Source organism: Neodiprion virginianus, chromosome 1 (assembly GCF_021901495.1).
Source record: "Neodiprion virginianus isolate iyNeoVirg1 chromosome 1, iyNeoVirg1.1, whole genome shotgun sequence".
NCBI classification, from domain to species: Eukaryota; Metazoa; Arthropoda; class Insecta; order Hymenoptera; family Diprionidae; genus Neodiprion; species Neodiprion virginianus.
In genome coordinates, this window is record NC_060877.1 from 35,267,244 (window position 1) to 35,287,589 (window position 20,346).

The window sequence follows — 20,346 nt, forward strand, 5'->3', positions numbered from 1 at the left end:
ATAAAGCTATGAACCGGTGGTACAATGTTGGCCGATTCAAAATATCGTCGAAATTTGTATTTTCGTTTCTCTTTTGACATTTACTTTTCTGACTCACGTGACAAAGCGATTCGTCACTTGGCGTTAAATTTCCAAAGATACGTAAACGCATTTCACGAATTGTCATTGTTGAAAGATGAAGAAAAAAAAAAACAAAAACAAAATGAAAAAGAAGAAAAAAGAAAAAACTAAATGAAAAATAACTGTAAAACGTCACACAAACAATCATTGCACCGTTCAATTTTGCTCGAATTTTTCACACTTCCTCCGCACGGTAATCTTTATTGTTACTCTATAAATCCTAAAGTCTAAAAGTGTTTTGCTCATTGTTATAATCCTACTTATTATACGACCAGTTGCAGGGTCTAGAATATAATAGCATTTCGTACCGTTTATTCGCGATAAGATATTTCATTAAACTCGTTTGCGGAAACGATGCGAATATAGTATTTATACGTCTTAAACCTGGATTTCATTTCCTTTTCCGATATGTTGATCCATTAAATATCGAGTCTGCAGACTCGTGAAAGTCTCGAGCGACCGCTTGCAATGTTTGCGACTCAATTTTAATGCACGTAAGAATCGTTTGTAATTATCACTCGGTTTACAAAAAAATCAACTCGCCAACTATTCGAACGCCGATCGATTCTTGCACCGTTCCCTCTAGGTTTTCACGACATTTTTACCAATGACAATCATCAGTTTGCTTTCGCGCTTATATCAGCAATCGTATTTTAGATTCGAATCTTTCCCAATTCGTATAATATTTTCTCTACGTTTTTTCCATCGCCAATCATATTTGCAATCAATAGTGTTACATTTGTTGTATTAAATGTTACAATCGCCATCAGCTGATTAGAAACTGCTTCTTGCATTTAGATTATTCTATTTCACTGTTGGAATCCTCGCGATTCTTTTTAATATCTAATAGCTAATATTGTCCGGGTCCGAACTATTTTCATCAATTATTGGTAAAAGTGAGAATTTTCACACGTTCTTAACTCTACTTCATACACACATACTTTATGTATACTAAAATTCTACAGCCGTTGTAGCTTCTCCGTAATTCTATTAGCCCGCCGAAATGCTCATTCCCTCATTCATTAATTCACACATGCAATTATTATACAGATAAATTAATATATTATTAATATTACATGTACACACACACACACACACACACACACATATATATATATTACATGTATTATATATTAAAAAAAAATAGATATTATTTCACTTTTGTATGAAGGATTTTTCCATTATTATTATTACATTATAATTATAATAAAAACTAATAATATTAGGTTTAAAGGTTGAGTGCCTTCTGTAATCTAAAATACTGTATACTTTGTACTATATTTCGTGTTCGTTATAAATTCAGATGTAAATACAATTTTAAACATGTATAATGACACGTATTTTTCTCTCATTTCGTAGCTACATCAGATTTATTCATACCGCTCAAAGAAACCTTCTTATATTCCAAGGGATGGATCAAAGGCTCTCATTCAACGTATAAAGGTAATTACGTTTATCTTATGTATACCAGCATTACGCGTAACTTTATTGAAAATTCAAGTGGAAAATCAGTGTGCATTTAAAATTACATTGTATTATTTGTAATTTATTCGTCTTTTTCCTATATTTAAATCGTCATTTTTTGAAAATCAGTTACAGCGTTTAAATTTCCGCAGAATTTATTGATCCGTACTGAAATTACCACTCCTAAATTTCCACCCCTGGGAAGAAGAATAATTATTGTCAGCCAGTGAGGAAACGAGAGAAGATAGGAAAGAAAAATCGATGTTATGCGTTTGAGCAAGTAAATAATTTTCGAAGAGACGACTTCACGCACGTTTGTTATCGAGCGAGCGATTCCGCTGCGGGAACTCGAACGTGGTAAATTACATTGTGCGGTAGAGGCTGAAAATTGCACAGCTTGTTCCACCAATATTCCTTCCATCACAAAGGGAGTCAAATTGACTGTCGTATATAATGTTAGGGTGAGGTAAACCGCCCTGCAAACTCTACGCCGTCTTTCGTCCTCGGAATACTTTGGCAAGTTGCAGAGCAGATGAGAGGTATATATATGTATAGATATATTAGAATGTTTGAGAAAAAAATAACTTGCGATTTTCCACCATTGCACCCCCTAAAAAGTTTGTTTAAGTTACAAAAAACATTAGCATTCCACGTTACGTGGAAGATCACGCTCACTTGATTTTTCACTTTCATACATTTTTTTTTATATTTATGACGAATTGTGAATAAAAATTTTTTTATTGCTTAACATCAAGTCTCCGGTTAATGTTTGAAAAGTATATCTGAAGATCTTTTCGTTATTAATTCAATCTCATAAAATAGTTGAAATTTATTGCGAACCTTAGATTCCCGGATGATATATCGTTGTATTATGGATCATGATCTTTAGGTGAAATATAAATGTCAGGAGAGATGTAATAATTGAAATGCCACAACGTGTTTCTTCACTAATTCAAAAAAATGTGAAAAAAGTGAAAAACCAAATGAGCGCGATCTTTTTACTGAATCTTTCTTTAGACTTAAACAAACTCTTTTGGGGGTGTCACGATGGAATATCGCAAATTGTTTTTTTTTTTTTTTTTAACCATCCTTAACAATATACGTATTACAATAACGACAGCGCATAAAACTCGAATTACGCCAAAGCTAGGCGTATTCGCACGATTTCTTGTTTAATATCAAATACCAAATCAGAGTTGTTTCGGGAGCCTTTGCATTCAAACTCACTCACGAGCCGGCACATTGATAGCCGTGTGTACTTTCGGATTTCCACTCGCCGACACAATTTGGCACAAGTCAAATCTCGGCCGCATAGAAGGCGACAGAGAAACTCGACGGCAGCGAGGAGTTTGCCTGTGTCAATTTGACTCGGTATATGGAAAGCAAACCGGAGTCGAGTCCTTCCAACGAAGTTTGAATTAGGTTCTTGGATATTCATGTGCGGGAAATACCGGACGAAATTCCAACGCCCCAATCTCGGAATGAGAAATCTGGGTTAATCTGAGAAGTAGGTGTATATAATAATACGATACGGACAGGCGTCACGTCGGATTACATTGATCCGCAAAACCTTCCTAAGGATTCCGTCCTACGACGCATTTGCATTACACATTCAGCCTGTCACTCAATTACCTACAACCAATGCTGGAAATTATCCGCGACTTGGGATTCCTGCCATTGCTAATTCATTGTCGGACATGGTCCCTTGTCATGTAAATGCCCAATCAGACCGATGTTCGTTGGATATTTAACGAGGACTGCAAAGCTGTAAACAACGGTACCTTCGATACGGTTTAACCCGCAGCCCGTATCAGTGAGAATTAATTAAAGTCAGCAGTTTATCCCCATTTCGTAAGCATTAGTTAACCACGCCTGGCTGAAATGAGAATTTAAATGTCAGCTGGTATCCTGCTGGTAATTTATAGATCTATAAAATTGCCGGACGTTGGTGGCGGACAACTCCGGAAGGAGACAGGTTACGATTGAATAACCTTCCGGTTTGAAAAAGCGAATTTTTCTCGACTTAGGTAACAGTTATTTAAAGACAGTGAGGCTATAATGGATGACTGTAAGTGAGTGAAGTAACCTGCCTTCGTAATCGGTGGTCACGTAAGGGAGAATGATTTTCATAATGGACCCTCTTACATATTCACAACAGTCAAGCAACTGGAATCGGGGCGTTTTACCAGATATCTGACCGCGGCATAGAATTTAAATGGACAAATTAGTGTTCGCAGAGCTAAATTTTCGCAGCAAACCGCTTTACGGAACGTCGAAATTCTTACCATGTAAGTTGAGTAAATCTTATTTATTCAAAGTTCCTTCTTCGATTGGAAATCGATGAGAGCCGAGAATATCGTAGGTGCCTACTGCATAATAGTATTTAAACACGAGGTTGAAGTGAGTAACGTTATCGTAGCGAAACGTTGAGGAAAAAATCACTATTTTCTTATTTTTACAACGATTTTGATGGCACTAGGATTGCAAAATATGAATATATTTCGTTTTATTACGGTTTACCGAATTTCAAACAGTTCCAAAATTGCGAAATAACGTCCAGAATGGTTTTAACAACGGAAACATTCGTTCGTAGTCGACGGTGTGTGCAGTGAATGCATAAATAAAACGGTGAAATTAAATAGCGCAGCAGAAATGTCAAATATTTGATTTACAACGCATTACCATACAGTGTTTGAGTTGGAAATGGTCGCAGTGAAAATCCGGATTGCAGCTGGTTAAACGCAAAACGAAAGAAATGAGGAAAAAAGATAATGGTATCACATAATAAACATCATGATATTTTTTTTATTTAAAACGTCAGTTAGGGTGTCTACTTTTTTCGGGGTCCAGGAAATTATAGCTTTAAGGTTTTTTTAGAAACAAAATAAGGATTTCTTCATTACCTCTTTGACGATCCACAGCTATGCGTTACAAACCTTATCAATACGTGCAATAAGTATAAAAATATGTTCCATGCATAGAAAGAAAAGGAATGACGTTTTCTTTTAATCAATCTGTCAATACAAGAGACTCGAAATTAAAAAAAAAAAAATATAAACGAGTATCAATATTCCGTATATTGCTGGAATCTGAGTTAGTAATTAACCAAAGAGTAAAATTTTCAGTTTCATTAGTAAAATTTCGTGACATGTAAGAATTTTCAGGTTTTTTCAGGTCTTAGACACCCTGTCAGTGGAAATTTTGTCGCGCGAGCTGATTCCATCAGAATAAGAACAACTGTGGGCTACTTTATTCAAAAGCCGAAAAGAGGAAAAAACGAGAAGGTGCAGATGCGCAAACGAGCGGTAATTGCGGGCTTCAATAATCGTTACATGATAACCAAGAGCGAAGAAGCGTCGAGCGTTGCCTAGGTCCGGTCGAAAGTTGGGGGAGGAATTTTCCGAGCCAACGGTAGCTGGCCATTGGCCGGTGATTGGCGGAGGGTAAAATAGCGTGGGCAAAGCGGCGAACATTCGGAGCGGGAGAAAGCCGGCGAGGCGGCATTCGAGGGTCGAGTTATGCCGGGTGAGGATTGAGGAGAAGCTCTAGAAGTGTCGCGAGTATCATCGACAGCAGTCGCTTCGACGGGGCAATTTGTCCGTCGAGTGTGCGGTTAATCAATACGGGAACGGTCCGTAAAAATTCCGCTTTCCGGCCGTTTTCCAGTCGCGACCTCTGATCTGGATAAAACGGGAGAGAAATGGCCGACTATGTGTTCGACGCCACCCGGGACGACGTCCCCGAAGATGGACTGACCGCCGACCAACTCTTCGCCGCCGGTGACGGCCTCACCTACAACGACTTTATCATCCTCCCCGGGTACATCGACTTCACAGCGGACCAGGTCGACCTCTCTTCCCCGCTGACCAGGAGGATCACCCTTAAGGCTCCGTTGGTATCAACGCCCATGGACACGGTGACGGAGTCGGACATGGCCATCGCCATGGCGCTATCGGGCGGCATCGGGATCATACACCACAACTGTTCGCCCGAGTACCAAGCGACCGAGGTGCAGAAGGTGAAGAAGTACAAGCACGGCTTCATACGGGATCCGGTAGTGTTGTCGCCCGATCACACGATGGCCGACGTGCTGAGGGTCAAAGCGATGCACGGGTTTTCCGGGGTGCCGATTACGGAGAGTGGTAAGCTCGGGAGCCGGCTGGTCGGCATCGTCACCTCTAAGGATATCGACTTTATCGAGAACGTTGCGACCCAGCAGGGCGAGAGACTGGACAGCGTGATGACCAGGCTGAAGGACCTGATCACCGCGCCCGCCGGAGTCGCTCTTCAGGAGGCCAATTCCATCCTGGAGATGTCGAAGAAGGGTAAACTCCCGATAGTAAACGAGAGCGGCGAGCTCGTGTCCCTGATGGCACGGACTGACCTCAAAAAGAACAGGAGTCACCCGAACGCCAGTAAGGACGAGAACAAGCAGCTGCTTGTCGGCGCCGCGATCGGATCGAGAGACGAAGACAAAGAGAGACTCAAGTACCTCGCCTCGGCAGGGGTGGACGTTATCGTCCTTGACTCTTCCCAGGGGAACTCGAAATTCCAAATCGAAATGCTGAGGTACGTAAAGTCCGCGTATCCCGAGCTCGAGGTCATCGCTGGGAACGTCGTCACCTGCGCCCAGGCGAAGAACCTGATCGAGGCTGGAGCCGACGGACTGAGAGTAGGGATGGGCTCGGGCTCGATCTGCATCACCCAGGAGGTGATGGCCGTCGGCAGGCCGCAGGCGACCGCCGTTTACAAGGTTTCGGAGTACGCGAAGAGGTTCGGGGTCCCGGTTATCGCCGACGGAGGGATCCAGTCCATCGGGCACATCATCAAGGGCCTTTGCCTCGGCGCGAGCACAGTGATGATGGGATCCCTGCTTGCCGGAACCTCCGAGGCACCTGGGGAATACTTCTTCAGCGATGGAGTCAGGCTGAAGAAGTACCGCGGAATGGGTTCGCTGGAAGCCATGGAGCGCCGGGACACCAAGGGTTCTGCGATGGACAGGTACTACCACAACGAGATGGACAAGCTGAAGGTCGCGCAGGGTGTCAGTGGGTCCATCGTCGACAAGGGTTCTATCCTTAAGTTTTTGCCCTACCTGCAATGCGGAATCAAACACGGCTGCCAGGATATTGGTGCTAGATCCGTTTCCGCTTTGAGATCGATGGTGTACAACGGGGAGATCAGGTTCGAAAGGAGAACCCAGTCGGCACAGCTTGAGGGAAATGTTCACGGTCTCTTCTCGCACGAGAAGAGAATCTTCTAGACCTTTTCATCATTGCCAAAAATCAAAGTCATGCGGGAAATTTTATCACGAACGCAGGAACACGCATGTACGAGTGATTGATTCTGCGTATCGGTTGCAATCTCTACTCAAGTTGTGGAAAACATTATCAGTCGATGTATTTCGTATTTTAGTCGAGTACTAACAGCGGTACAAAAAACAACATGGCCGCCGTTTACACACTTGCGATTTTATTCCGAGTGTACGATCGATTTCTGCAGTCAACGGTAACGGAGAAATATTCAAGGCGAAAGAAAATTACGGCAAAGATAGTTTAGTTGTAATTTTAACTTTGAGGATAGCCTAACAATTGAGATTTCAACTCGTGAAATTTACTCATACGTGCGTGGTCACATGTTGCCTACAATTTGTCCTTAATAAATGCTAGTTTTTTTCTAGTCGTATCTTGAATATTTTTATCTCAAATTGAACTTCATGTAATTCGTGCAAGAGAAAAAATGCCGACTTGTTTTGTACTGAAATTTTTTTATTCACAATTCGTTTTCCATCGTTATTAACCTTATTGTAATACTGTCCGGTTATCACCTATGACATTTATTGCTAGAATTGCAATTCTATCAAACCGTGCAGAGAGTGTAACCGTTTTTAATGACATGATAATGTGTAATTATGTTAAAGCCTAATTCTGAAATGTATGTACCTGCATTAGTATTAAACAGATATCGCGTCGAAACATAGCATCGGTGCCGACACTGAGTACACCGTATATTTTACACAACTGAAATCAAACGCGTATGCGGAATTCTCCAATTTTATAGGTATGCATACGTGTGAACTGTAAGTACCAACAATAAAAATATTATACGATTATATTTGCAACTTTCACGTACCAGCTTGATTCACCAGTAAACGATAAACGAATGCATAAATGCACACAGTTCAGAATGAACCAGATGAATCGTAACACTGGTACGTGAAGAAAAGTATAATAAAACGATCAAGTTACTCTTTTATTACTTTTTCGTTGGGATACTCGTTTCGTTCTTCAACAGGATGAACATTTTTCAATGCACCATAACAGGATTGTCTGCACGTTGGATCAAACTGTCATCATACGTAAATGCCATACCATTTGTTAAAACTGAAGTTGAGAGCTGCTTGTAGGAAGGGGCAATAATGATTCAAGAGTTAAACTATTTGTACAAATGAAGGTATGTTAGCAACGATAACTAAATAGTGTTTAGAAAATGATGACTTGTCGCAGATGGATGACGCGACCAACTCTATGAATATGAATGAATTCTTAGAAGACCCAAACAACCAACAATTAATTATTGAGTGTTTAAATTACAATTGAAAAACAAATGACTAGTAACCACCAATGCAATAAACAGAAGATTAAAATTCTGTGGTAAAAGCAGAGTAAATTATAACTTGATAAATATTGACGATAATAAAGAAACATTGCTTGGTTGGATTCAAAGTTTATTACAAAATTAATGACGTTTTAAATCTTGTAAGATGATTACAAAACATTAAATGTTATTCGATTTACGAGGGGTAGGATCTTTCCTCGCAGCTGATTCGCGGATTAAATAATAATAATAAAGATTCGTAGCAAATCTAAATGAATTTTCACTTCAGTCGTCAGTGTAAAAGTCTGCTTTCTTTTTTTTTCTCTCTTTCTTTAGCGCGCTGGGGAAAAAATTTGTTGAACGTTTGTCTTTAAATGTATTGATGATTCACTTGAAAGTTATTGTTTGCATAGATAACAAAGTTGAATGCTTAGCATTACAATTGAAAGCAACTTTATTAATCACCAGGTTTTCGTAGTCGGTAGAGTACCAGACAGTGTTGAAGTTCTCACATTCATCACATTGTTACGCAATGATTAACATTGTCAATTAACAGATCCCTAATCTAAGCTTCACTGTCCGTAAATTTTCAGAATAAACTGTATTCAGCACGTTGAGGTGATTGAGAATATCTTGCCACGTAATACATTTACCCAGTCTCCATTACAGTAAAAGTTTATGGATAAAAACACGCGGAAACAATTCATCCTTCATTTATTCACCTTAGTATCGCAGATTCGGGAGTTTTTTCAGTTCACAGCAGTTCCTCAAAATAGATACTTTAGTTATAAAAGTTTAGATTTAAGTATTTCGTATACCATTTTGTTGCGGAAATACGGCATATCCTCCTGACTGAAAGTCAGTCTCTTGTTGGCACACAAGTACTCGGCAAACATGCATGAAAATACTCCACAATCGCTACCATTCATCTGCTGTGGTATATCTTTGACATTTTCTAATTTCCAGCCCGTCATGTCGTAAGGCTGCTTCTTTTTGTCCAAACTCTCGTCTTGGAGATACTGTTTCAAAGCATTGAGGCACTTAGGATTACTTCCGCCCATACTGTCAAAGTAACGAATAGTTTTGTCCCTAAAATCGACGATTGACATGCACCAATGCATTCCGAGATGTATGGGGACGACGAGCATTTCTTTTGAAAATATGTCGACCTTCCTCGTCCAACGTTTCAGCGACGAGTGACCCCCGGAAAGTAATTTTGGGTAGAAAAATGTATTCAACGCGTGAACTTTTGGAAAATTCCCGCCACTGTTTCCCCGAACGATCAATAAATTCATGTAAAAGTTAATTACTTCGTCGTTCAGCCAGTTCAAGCCAGATAAAGTGTGAATGTCTTTCCTCGTAATCTGAAGTCCAAAGCCTTCGACCAGAACCTGATTTGGCGGGTGAGGGATGAGAGCATGCTTGATTTCTTGGAGCATTTCATTCGTAAGACTTGGAAGTGGTTCATCCTCCGGTTCTTCTGTATCGTCGAGAACTGGTTCGCATAGCCTCAATGAACGGTGAAACTGTTCTTCAAGTACGGCTTCTCTGGTCAGTCGGTTATGTTTGGCAAGAAGGTCTTTCTCTCTCTTCAGCTCTTCCGCCTGCTTCTGACATTCTTCAATGCGTGCATCATAACGTTTAGAAACTTCTGAGATATAATCGTTTTTAAGAACTGCTTTCGACGCAAGTAGGTCTCGCAGCGAGTTCGCAGTGGTGTTTTTATGACCAAAGGACTGTCGCGCAACATTTGAATTACGAAGAGGAAGAGAAGTTTCATGTCTGGTGACATCACCCACTGGTGTGGATTTTCTACGATTTGGATCATGTTCGCCAATCTTTATTTCTGGGACGGTATTTCTATCCGTGAAATCAGTGTGCCGATACCACGAAGAACTTGAAGTAGGAAAAAGAATATTGGTTGATTTGCCTAAAGGCTCCCTTTGGCAAGGCTTGTATTTCTCTGAATGGAGTAATTCTGTAGGACCTTTTGCACATCCTTTTGCCTTGGTAAATTTAATTGCATTGATTTCCTGTATCCTGGCTGGAATATAATTCTGCAGTATTTCCCCATACTGCATTTTCTCTCGTAACAAAGATGTCTTTGCCAAAGTAGACATCCCACTGTCTGTAGATTTGTTAACATTTAGATTGCTATTCTTTGCAGGCCAGTCAAACCCAGAACCATCACATTTTGAGGAACGGGGAGTGTGAGCACCTTTCTTGGATGGCTTCATGGTGCTCCCCAATTTTGCAGAACTGAAGCCTTCGCAATTTTCGCTGTTGATTCCGTTTGATAAGTTTTTGGTATATTTTGCTTGATAAAGTGATTTTGTTGATATTTTTATACTGTCGTCATCCTCGATACTATATCGATAGTCTCTGAGTTTAGTTTTAAGATTACCCATTTCGAGATCACGACACTGCTTTTTAACTGGAATAAATATTTCGCTCGAACTTGGCGAATCGGGTATCTTTCTTTTCCGGCTAATTTCATCAGCATAACCGAAGAGCTTCTTGAAGTAGTCGAACAGAAACATAATGGCTGGTGATTTCAGCAGGTGATAAATTCAAAAGCAAACTCTGTCTCTGTAGTATCAAGATCATTCGGTATAAGTTCACTCACAGTACCATGTCATGGGGAGACAGTCGTAACTCTGCAAATAATAATACAGTGATTTAATGACCAGCAGCATATAATTGCAGAAAAGTTATCCACACATCATTTTAATATATTCCAAAACAATTGAATTCTTCAGATTGCATCAAATGCTGATTCTCACCTTTTTGATTCAAGCAATGCTTCTCTTGGGTGGCTCCGCAAAAGTTTTTATTTAAGGAGCACGAAGCACAGACGAGTTTACCGCATCTTATTAGCCATTGGAAGGAATATTTCACATGCTGAAAAACGAGTATATTATTCCTGAGTTTTTTCGAGGATAAAAGAATCGCATCTTCTTACAATCGAATTATAAATGTTTGAGGACTTGTATAGCGTATAGAAATAAAAAGGTAGGGGAAATATTTATACCCCGACCCTGAATTTTTTTTACATCGCGTTACACCACAAACCTGTAAGAAATGTTATAAGCAGCCTAACCTAACCTAACCTAACTTTTTGAAGTGCCGTCAATCGACCGAAGAATCGTTCAATTCCAGCATCTTTTCAGGTGAAGATCACAGCTGAAATTGTTGGGAGTAATATTGGGAGAGGAGTAGACGATAAGAGCAACTTACACAACAGCGATAATTGCAGCTGGCATCCTCAGTTCAATCATGATAACCGCGACGACTAAGAGCCGCGTAGTTTTTTCCCAGAAATACGGCGTATCGCGACACGCCTGTGAAAGACACAAGTGCGGATTTAAATAGAAATTATGCACTTAGCCAAAAAAGCATGTATATAGGAAAATAGTATTCTAATGCACCCTGCGTCAAGTGCAGGCTGTTAAAGATGCTGGAAACCCAATTACTACAAGATAAACACATATAAGCGGGGCGTATGCACTGGCGCCGAATAAACTATGACTAAACGGACCGCAAAACGGTTTTGCTAATTTCGTGTACTGCAGTACGCACAATTTTTAAATACCGAAACTTTACGTGATTGTAACGGTCATCCAACGCGTTATTGACTGGATCTCGGACACCTTTGCGTTCTCTGTACTTAATATCTAATCTGTTGTGTTGGTATCTTCTATTTTCTCCTCCGGACATTTCATCGTTTCGATTCCGGTGTTCTCAAATCTACCGAATTCATAATGACTAGTTACCAGCTTCTTTTTAGTTACTTTTTCCACGTCGAGGGGCGGTGCCAGTGATTTGAAGTTCATTGTTCGACATTGTTGGTCGAACCTGCGCGAAATTCAAATATCAATTTTTGCCCTATAATCAGGTGAAGGCGTTCACTGTTAAGATGGGTATCTGACGTTACTTAAATAATTCTCACATAAACCAAGAAAAAGACAAACGATGTAGTATTGTTATTTGTATGAAAACAATTTTCGAGTAAATATCATATTTTATGAAAGTTAAAATTTAACAGTCCACATCGATTGCTTTGGCATTTTGAGTAGTGTAATCATACTTTCAGCTTGTACACGCTCATTCGTGGCAAAAATCGATTCTTCATTTCTATGGATAAAATATCCGTACGATGTATAAAAATTTGCAATTTGCAAATATTGCAGTAGTTCGGGCAAGCAGCGTGCAACACTTACGGATTGTAAAAAAAATTATAACAATAGAACGCAGAAAATGTGAAGTGCAAAGCGAAGCGTTAAAACAACTTTTCAACTAACGATAAGATGAATTACCCAATAAAATCTTCCAATTCCAAACCTGATGAAATAAACGAGATGCACCTTACTGGCATTAGAGCTGCAACGTGTTAAATCTTGTTGAATTCTTCCGAATTTTCATCCACAATGATGAAATCCAAGAAATCACAATTAACTCTTATCAGAAATCCTCATGATGAACAAGAGCTGTGGTGATAAGATTCTGTTGATAGATGCTTCGTCTTCTCTCGCGATGAGCGATTCTAAACAGATAGCCACTCGTGTTTAATTTAATGCCACCAGCCACTGAATAATACGACCTATATTTGAAACTGTTGTAATTTATTCTTGGAAGGCACAGGAAATCAATAGGTGCCCTAATACAAGCGATGCAGCACGCATCCGAATGCGATCATTAACCCACTTTGCCTATCCGATGAAATTTTTATTCCACATTGCCTTTGTAATTTCTTATTTGAATTCGACTGAAAAGGAAACGAACGTCCTCCAGGTTCGTGAATCACTTCACAAAATTGCATCATAACCCAATCCTGCGCATGATGTAATCCAGTCAACGACACATCCAAATGCTATTTGCAACTTACCACTCCAAATCGTATTCACGTATACTTTAGAAAGATTAGCCTGCCTGTCAACCTTAGTCCAAATGCGATGATATTGTGCAAGAATTTTTTATGCACGTTGCACCTGCAGCTCACCAATTGATGAAAATCCGGTTAACTGACAACAGTCGATAATACTAAAGATTTACCCTCCAAGAAAATGAGCAATTGTCGATCAATCATCCAATCATATACCTTTGAGAAACGGCATTACTTTAAACGTGATCATTTTATTTGTATTTGGCTGCAGCCTGTGCGGATTTACGTTACATGCGGAAGATGCTTTTGAAGTAGGTGTTTTTTTTTTTTGGCGTAAAACGGAATGACTGGAACTTGATATGACAAATTACATGGTATGGACTTAGCTTTCACGAACCAAAGAGTATAATGTGCCATCCAGCTCTGCATGTTATGTTCATCACGCCATCTCCAGCCCCGAAATTATTTTTAGCAGTGGTATCTGAAGGTACGCGGTATACCTGCAGATGTATATCCGCTTATTGAACTATTCCGTTGTCAAGCAAGTAAACATTCCGTAACTCGGCGAGCCTCGACAGACTCGCTGGAAAGACCTTGTCCAACACGCTTCAGTGTACGTAACTCGATTCTCGAGGTATAACATTCAACCGGACGGTTTCTCTTTGCGTTGAACCGATACCGCAGTACAACAAAACCGTCCGAAAGATGATGATACAATTTAGTCACGCTTATAAAGCCACCTTACATCTGGTCGGAACGAAGTCCAAGTGTTTATGTGAATCTATGAATTCACAGAAATATATGATAATCAATTTTGATGGGGATTTCGCTTAATTATTCGTAATCTGGAAATGAGTGGATTTATAAAATAAATTTATTCCAATGATCGTGGTGAGTAAATCGTGTATTGTAGATTGTTCGATTATTAATTACTTTAATTGGTTATTCAATCTAGTAACGCTGTAATAAAAGCTTAATTAATGACTCAGCTGTTTGGTATAGAATGTTTTTTACAATCCTTCTCAATGCACGATGACAAGAAAATCGCGCAAATGGATTAGGGAATAAAAATTCATTAGCATTACGCTTTCTCATTATCGATAAAGACCCTGAATAATGATTATAATGTTTAAAAATTGTCAATTATTATAATTTCAGAACAAAGATGAATTCTGCCAAGAGGCATAGTGGCAATGAAAAAAATTAAAACGATACCAGATTAGAAATGATTGAGGAGGACCGAAGGGAGTGCGGCTTGTACTGTCCGGGAAGTTACACAAAGCCGGAATTTCGTCCTCCGGAAGGTTTTAACATCCCCAAGTACGTGGCGGATAATTTGAAGGTGCGCTCGTCGCTGCAGAGAAGCACGTCAGGACCTCGAGTCTTGTGTCCACCAAAAATTCAGCACACTCATCGTCCAATGGAAATGCCAACGTGCCGGGACAACTTCGCGATAGCGAAAAAATTCCACACCGAAAATTTGGAGCACCAACCGCTCCCGGATCGGGTCGACGACCGAGTCTTTGCCAACATGAATTTCGGCCGAGCGAGATCCTGCGGCTCGTTGAACTCCTACAAGGCTCACAAAAAGTACCAGGAAGTGACCCCCAAGGTGTTCCAACGGCGACCGCGGAACCAGGGTCTCAACCAGTTACCCGGTCCTCTCCTCGGCTGCAAGATACCCGAAACTAGAATGGACCTTGCGATTTGCTGGGACGCGCCGATCGATCCGATCTACGAGCCTAGAAGGCCGGTTCACATCGACGGATCCGACGGCGGTCCGGCTCCTGGGATCTTCACGCTGGTCCAGCACCCGGCCGAAAATTTCAACCCGGAAATCTACTCCCCAGATTTCTCGCGGCCCAGGGCGGCGTCTGCTGATCCTGGAAAATTTGAACGCCTCGTCAAAGCGCCGCCTCATCATCCGGAAAAACGGTGCAGAACCGCGATCTCCAAGGATCAAGGATCGCGATGTGGCTCTCCACGACACTCGCCGTGCGTCGACGACGACTCCGTCGCCAGGAGCAGGATCAGCGTCCTCACGAGATATAAAACGGAAGCCGAAGAAGAGGACGACGAGGGACGTGCCAGGAAGCTCCTGGAGGGATCGAGCAAGTGCCACCTCTGCAAGGGGTTCGGTGACATCCGACTATCCGAGGCCGAACTTGACCTCGCGAAACGCTACACCAGCTCGCCTCAAGCTCCGAGACGTGACAAACGGAAGCACGCCGGTTACCTCCGAAACTGCTCCGCTTGCGAACAAAGGACCAAAGACGAAGAGAAGGAGCTGCACAGGCGACAACAGCGGCTACAGGCTCTGCAGCTTGCTGGACCCAGGATGGGGCCCGGTGATGATCCCCAGAGGAACGGCCTTCCTACGAGCCTTAACGTGCCTAGACCTAGAACCCCCTTTGCCAGGAGGTCCTTTTGCATCGACACTCTCACTCCACCCTTCAGCGTCGTCAAGGGATGTCGAGACGCCGATTATCCCGAACATTGGCGCCTCACCACCGTCTATCAGCAATCTTACAGGCTACCTCGAAATCACAAAACCACCCTTCCATGTCGGATGAAAAGATAATGCGGCATCGTTGCTCGTATCAGGTTTCTGTTTTTTCGTACTCGTCATAAGCGATGACGATTCGTTATAATACTGGCAGAATAGGGTATAGTAAATCAGAATCTCGGTTTCTAACGTACCAAGAAATATCGTAAGTATATATTCCATATGTAATCGAGGAAAGCGATGGGATGCAGAGGTAATTAAAATAATTCACCTTTTTCAACAGACAACGATGCCAAGAAACGAATATCATGATATCGTAAAAATCAGTGCTTTTAAAACTTACCGCTTAACGCCAGACGATAGGCAACTAAAGCTACATGTTTAACATGTAGTGATACAAAAAGTACCCTTAGTTGCCTATCTGCTGGCGTTTGTGTTACTGCATCTTCAAAATTAGCGTCCTTCGGTTGCCTATCTGCTGGCGTTGATCGGCGAATTTCACTGAAAACTCCAGGTATGCTGCTCCTAAATCTTGGCACTACAAAAAGGCGTACCAATTTGAATAAATGTGATAGGACGGTAAAAAATTTTGACAGATCGGAAAAAGGAGAGGAAGAATGCACTCGAGAGGGGAGGTAGTATCATGTTTTATCATTCTCTATCCGCACAGAGTTAGAACGCTGATTATCGTTATTAAAAACATCCGCGGGTATGTTTCCCTCAAGACGATACAGGTCGCCTAAAAATACAGTCTTCTCCAATCTTTCCAGAACTAATTTCTGCAGAATATTCATAAGGTTTGGAAACGGTTCGATGACTTGCTGAAAATCTTCGCGGGATAAAACGTAAAGCTCGCATATCTCGACCGCCACAACGCTCGCCAGCCGCTGATCGTTCTCCATTATCAAGGCTATTTCACCAAAGTGCGCTCCATCCCTCAGGTGGCAGACCTAGCAAGTAACAGTTGAAGTGAATTAAAAATTTTCTACAGATGTAAAAATTACTCACCTCTTTTCCTAAACTTGTGTATATGGCAACCGTTCCGGAAGCGATAAAATACATCGTGTCCCCGGTTGTCCCTGCCTTGAATATTATGTCATTTGTAAGGAAGACTTCAGTGTGCAGAGACATTGCGATACGCGATACGACGGCTTCTGGTAAGCACTTAAATAATGTTACTTTTTCAACCAACTTCCGAGAATTATGCAGCGTTAGCTCCTACAAAGATAAAATCAGCATCTTTTGAGTGATTGTCGCTTGAAACATCAATTTTGATCATTTTTTCTTCAATAAGAATGGAGAAATACGGAAGCAGTAGTCATTTAAAAAATTTGTCCTCAAAAAAAAATCTCGTATACCTCTTTTAAATGCGCTGATAATTGATTCATGATACTTTTTTCCAAATCAATAGATCTCTGTGTACAATATTCGTAGTAGGTGGTGAGACGGTATTGAATTTCAGAAGGCAGTTCCTTGTGTCTCATATATTCCTGCAATTGCGGCACAAGTCGTAAATAGTTGTTATTTGTACCTTGACAAGCGTTTGTCAGCTCAAGCCACTGCGCTGTTGAACCATATAAGGTATTGTCAGTCTGCGGTATCACCATAAATCTAAATGATCAACTTATTGGAATAAAAACTATTGAACACCAGGTAAAAACTATTAAACACCTGCCTATTAAGTAGATGTTTGCTATTCGTCCACATATAGAGAAGATTACATCAAACGTGACATCTTCTACCGAAGACAAACTATCATATTTCAAAGCACTGACCATGGCTGCAACTGCCCTGTACAAAGCCATATTGTACTTGTACCCAGTATTGCCTTGTGCCACGTGTGGGAGAGTGGTCCAGTTACTTTGGAGAAATAAATATTCATTTCAGGAGCATCACTTTCATCGTTCTTTCAAGCCACTATCGGTAATTTAAAACTCGCACAGATATTATGTGAAGCTTGTTGATAGATTACAATTACAGCAGGACTCACTCGTGATCCACGCCAGACTCAAGATACCATTGCCGGACAGTCGCAGAAACATAATATTCGGCGCAAGCTGCCCAATGAAGTATTAATACAATCGAGATTGATATTGCTAAGGATTTGTACATCTGGAACGACACGTTATAAACCTGAAAATTGTAACAAACTTTAATATTAGAGCGAAATTCGATAACACAAAGACAAAAATTACTGCGATGAAAATGTTTTCCAAATTTTCACCGTCAAGTTTGGTGAAATTTTATTATTCATCGGTACAATTGCGTCATTATCATTGACAGCACTCACCCGACGCATGCGACGTGCGTATACTATGAGAGTTCGCAATTTCAAAAGCTTGAGCATTTGAAAGTGGAAGTATACTTGGTGAGAATGTAGATCCATTCCTGACAAGATAAAATACAGTTCGATTGGTAAGGCTGGCAATGCGTCAATCCAGAACCAGCCCATGATATATTTACTGGAAGCATATGAGCATGATGTAATCAACTTATTGTGCTTCTTACCGATGAATTAATTTTTTTTAATGGCTTGTATGATAATCTTGTGATAAATTTGTAGCTCAATTTGTGGGTAAATTAGTACCGTGCAACAATTTTTGGTTCCAACACAACAACGTTTGTCTGGAAGTCGTGGTGTCCGGTCATAAACCACAGCACAATATCGATCAATAAAATACTGTTCAAGAACACCGCGATGAAGAACCATTCTCCGATTTCTGAATCACGGTGAAAAGTAACGTGGAACGGTTGGAACAGCATGGACGCGATCACCACTAAAATCATTGATGATTCCCAGAATATCCTGCGCAATAAATACGACGCTATAAGTTCAATAAACTATTGTTTTTCGGCCTATACATGAAGAAAACGTTTATAAACTTATTAAAATTCATTCGTGTGAGACTTTGGTTCATTTTGGCGTTCAATCGCTTAAAATTTGCAAAAAATTTGGATTGCAGTTTGTTTCTAGCATACATACCTGAATTCGCTGAATGGATGTATCATGTAGGCATATAAATTCAAGTGTCTAGTATGTTCGTATGAGATTGCAGCTTTACTTCGCAAGCAGAACTGCGTTTGTGGATGCTTTTGCGACACCAAACACTTACGACGAAACCATCGCCGAATTTCAGCACAAGGTCCGTTACCTACTATCACATTCCTTAGCTCGTCCCATTCAGGGGGCATTTTACATTTGTGTTTGGTAGCTGGAAATGACTGATGATCCACACGTAAATCGTTGGAACAGATATTCAAACATGCACCTCTGCGATTTGGAGCTCAAGTCATAACCAAAAATTTGTTCACCCACCTGATTTGCATCCGAGTTTAACTGCTCCTTAGATGTTGGTACGAGCAACATTAAATCCATTTTCTTTAAGGTAATTAGGCGATAACAATTATGCTAATATTATTATGTGATTCTACTATATTCCTAGAATAATCAGATATAAACACTATGTTTTAGGTGAACGATGTCTACGGTCTCGCTTACTCTCCAGCTACAATTCTTCATTTGTTCACAATCAACATCTATTAATTCAAATTTTTGTAAAATCATTTGGTCCTTCATGGTAATATCAAGTAAAAGTAGATGGTTACAAATTTTCAAGATATCATCTTTTTTGCATTAATATCTACGATAATTATAGAAAAATTACGAAGCTTTTTTATATAAAAATCCATTTCACAGTGTACGCAATGTTCCTAAAATTGAAATTAATATCATTGTTTCGTCTTTGTTCTGGTGATTTGATATAACTGAAATATTTATTTCGCATTCGTCAATTAAACTTTGCGTTCTAGAAGTATGGGTTTTTTTTCTTGGAGAGCTTAATTGAAAAGACTTATCCTCTCACCATTTGAAAAATAAGCTCTGCATTCGCGCGGTGAAAAACGTGAATTCTGGCCTGCAAGCCAGTGATTTGACATACATTCGTGTAGTTTAAGTTGCTCTAGTCTTAGGCGATTTACCGTTTTTTTCCACCATCTTCACAGTGTGACGTCGGAACGGTACCTAGTGGAAATCTCCAGATGTTAGACACCGGAAACATTCACACGCAGCTACAGCCAGACTCACATCAGTAGTTTGGGTCACCAATTACCGATTAAGTATTGAAATACACCGGACAACGGGCATTCTGTCGCTCTAGTCGAACGAACCGAAGAGGGAGAAATTGTTGGATAAAAGATTTAATTTGGCTTACCTTTTTGAGAATATTCTGGATGCGATGACTTGTAGATTGGTGAGAGGTTTTAGCGGAATAACTGACTTTAATATTTTGGATATTTTGACTAACTTGGTTTATTTTATAAGTTTTGATATTTAAAAGTCACAAAAACGGAGTTACACAGTGTAAGATCTTAAACTTAGTATGACAAAAAATGGAGTTGAAGTTCGCTGAACTTTTGGGCAGAGTAACGTTGTATGAAAGTTTTAATGCAAAAGGCTAAAGGATTTTACCGCGAGACTGTACCGGAACTAGATGACGAATCTGGAGGTAGAAACACAAGAGAGCGATCGAGTGATCGGTCGCCCTTTTTATAGGGGTCGATCGTTGCGCAGAACGATCCCCCTCTCTAGTTTTTTGGTCACCTTTGCGCACCTCCCCTCTTTTTCTAGGAATTCTAATTAGGTCACGACATCCTCGCGCATACACGCCCGTTATCTTAGTTCTTTAGCTATTACTATATCGTAGGTTTTTACGTATGGTATATCGCTGCTTGGTGCGGTGGTGTAGGTGCGTGGACTTTGTTCCGTAGTTCTCCGAAC

General features: G+C 40.5%; 5 protein-coding genes across 16 annotated transcripts in view; 3 read left to right on the forward strand and 2 right to left on the reverse strand.

Annotated features, from left to right (window-relative positions):
- LOC124308438 (nephrin-like) overlaps positions 1-1,828 on the forward strand; it is a 74,647-nt gene extending 72,819 nt beyond the window's left edge. For all 8 annotated transcript variants that reach the window (XM_046771190.1, XM_046771515.1, XM_046771360.1 and 5 more), the window contains 2 exons: positions 1,480-1,563; positions 1,737-1,828. In XM_046771190.1, the coding sequence (XP_046627146.1) occupies positions 1,480-1,563; positions 1,737-1,814 (162 nt within the window). In that variant the 3' untranslated portion in view covers positions 1,815-1,828. The remainder of the gene's footprint in view (positions 1-1,479; positions 1,564-1,736) is intronic.
- A 51-nt stretch (positions 1,829-1,879) lies between these two features.
- LOC124309055 (inosine-5'-monophosphate dehydrogenase-like) lies at positions 1,880-7,698 on the forward strand. 3 transcript variants are annotated; one of them, XM_046772485.1, is made up of 2 exons: positions 1,880-2,123; positions 4,759-7,698. In XM_046772485.1, exon 2 carries the CDS (start codon positions 5,285-5,287, stop codon positions 6,845-6,847), a length of 1,563 nt encoding a protein of 520 aa, XP_046628441.1. In that variant the 5' UTR covers positions 1,880-2,123; positions 4,759-5,284; the 3' UTR covers positions 6,848-7,698. The 3 variants fall into 3 exon arrangements, with proteins under 3 accessions (XP_046628441.1, XP_046628352.1, XP_046628281.1); XM_046772396.1 differs by lacking the exon at positions 1,880-2,123 and adding an exon at positions 3,637-3,872 and having other exon boundaries at positions 4,749-7,698; XM_046772325.1 differs by lacking the exon at positions 1,880-2,123 and adding an exon at positions 3,637-3,872.
- Positions 7,699-8,611: 913 nt separating this feature from the next.
- Positions 8,612-11,920, reverse strand: LOC124308871 (sentrin-specific protease 1-like). Of its 3 annotated transcripts, none has more exons than XM_046772219.1 (4): positions 11,785-11,920; positions 11,419-11,522; positions 10,965-11,082; positions 8,612-10,838 (listed from the first exon to the last, which is right to left on the reverse strand). In XM_046772219.1, exon 4 carries the CDS (start codon positions 10,719-10,721, stop codon positions 8,967-8,969), a length of 1,755 nt encoding a protein of 584 aa, XP_046628175.1. In that variant the 5' UTR covers positions 10,722-10,838; positions 10,965-11,082; positions 11,419-11,522; positions 11,785-11,920; the 3' UTR covers positions 8,612-8,966. The 3 variants fall into 3 exon arrangements, with proteins under 3 accessions (XP_046628175.1, XP_046628097.1, XP_046628018.1); XM_046772141.1 differs by having other exon boundaries at positions 11,761-11,892; XM_046772062.1 differs by having other exon boundaries at positions 11,419-11,893.
- A 1,772-nt stretch (positions 11,921-13,692) lies between these two features.
- Positions 13,693-17,030, forward strand: LOC124309192 (uncharacterized). The gene is made up of 2 exons (XM_046772612.1): positions 13,693-13,954; positions 14,222-17,030. The coding sequence occupies exon 2, from the start codon at positions 14,289-14,291 to the stop codon at positions 15,642-15,644; it is 1,356 nt and encodes a 451-aa protein (XP_046628568.1). The 5' UTR covers positions 13,693-13,954; positions 14,222-14,288; the 3' UTR covers positions 15,645-17,030.
- On the reverse strand, positions 16,211-18,945 carry LOC124310289 (potassium/sodium hyperpolarization-activated cyclic nucleotide-gated channel 1-like). The gene is made up of 9 exons (XM_046774101.1): positions 18,886-18,945; positions 18,553-18,791; positions 18,157-18,375; positions 17,860-18,031; positions 17,560-17,702; positions 17,298-17,429; positions 16,928-17,180; positions 16,578-16,787; positions 16,211-16,519 (listed from the first exon to the last, which is right to left on the reverse strand). The coding sequence occupies exons 1-9, from the start codon at positions 18,943-18,945 to the stop codon at positions 16,211-16,213; spliced, it is 1,737 nt and encodes a 578-aa protein (XP_046630057.1).
- Positions 18,946-20,346: the final 1,401 nt, after the last annotated feature.

Bases quoted from the DNA above. Each gene is read 5' to 3' on its own strand.
- LOC124310289 (XM_046774101.1), bottom strand. From the start codon at position 18,945: ATGGATTTAATGTTGCTCGTACCAACATCTAAGGAGCAGTTAAACTCG. The intron at 18,376-18,552 runs GTATGTATGCTA...TTTATTGCGCAG, and splicing joins CATCCATTCAGCGAATTCAG to GATATTCTGGGAATCATCAA. The intron at 17,181-17,297 runs GTTTGATGTAAT...TTGATCATTTAG, and splicing joins TCTTCGGTAGAAGATGTCAC to ATTTATGGTGATACCGCAGA.
- LOC124309192 (XM_046772612.1), top strand. From the start codon at position 14,289: ATGATTGAGGAGGACCGAAGGGAGTGCGGCTTGTACTGTCCGGGAAGT.
- LOC124309055 (XM_046772485.1), top strand. From the start codon at position 5,285: ATGGCCGACTATGTGTTCGACGCCACCCGGGACGACGTCCCCGAAGAT.
- LOC124308871 (XM_046772219.1), bottom strand. From the start codon at position 10,721: ATGTTTCTGTTCGACTACTTCAAGAAGCTCTTCGGTTATGCTGATGAA.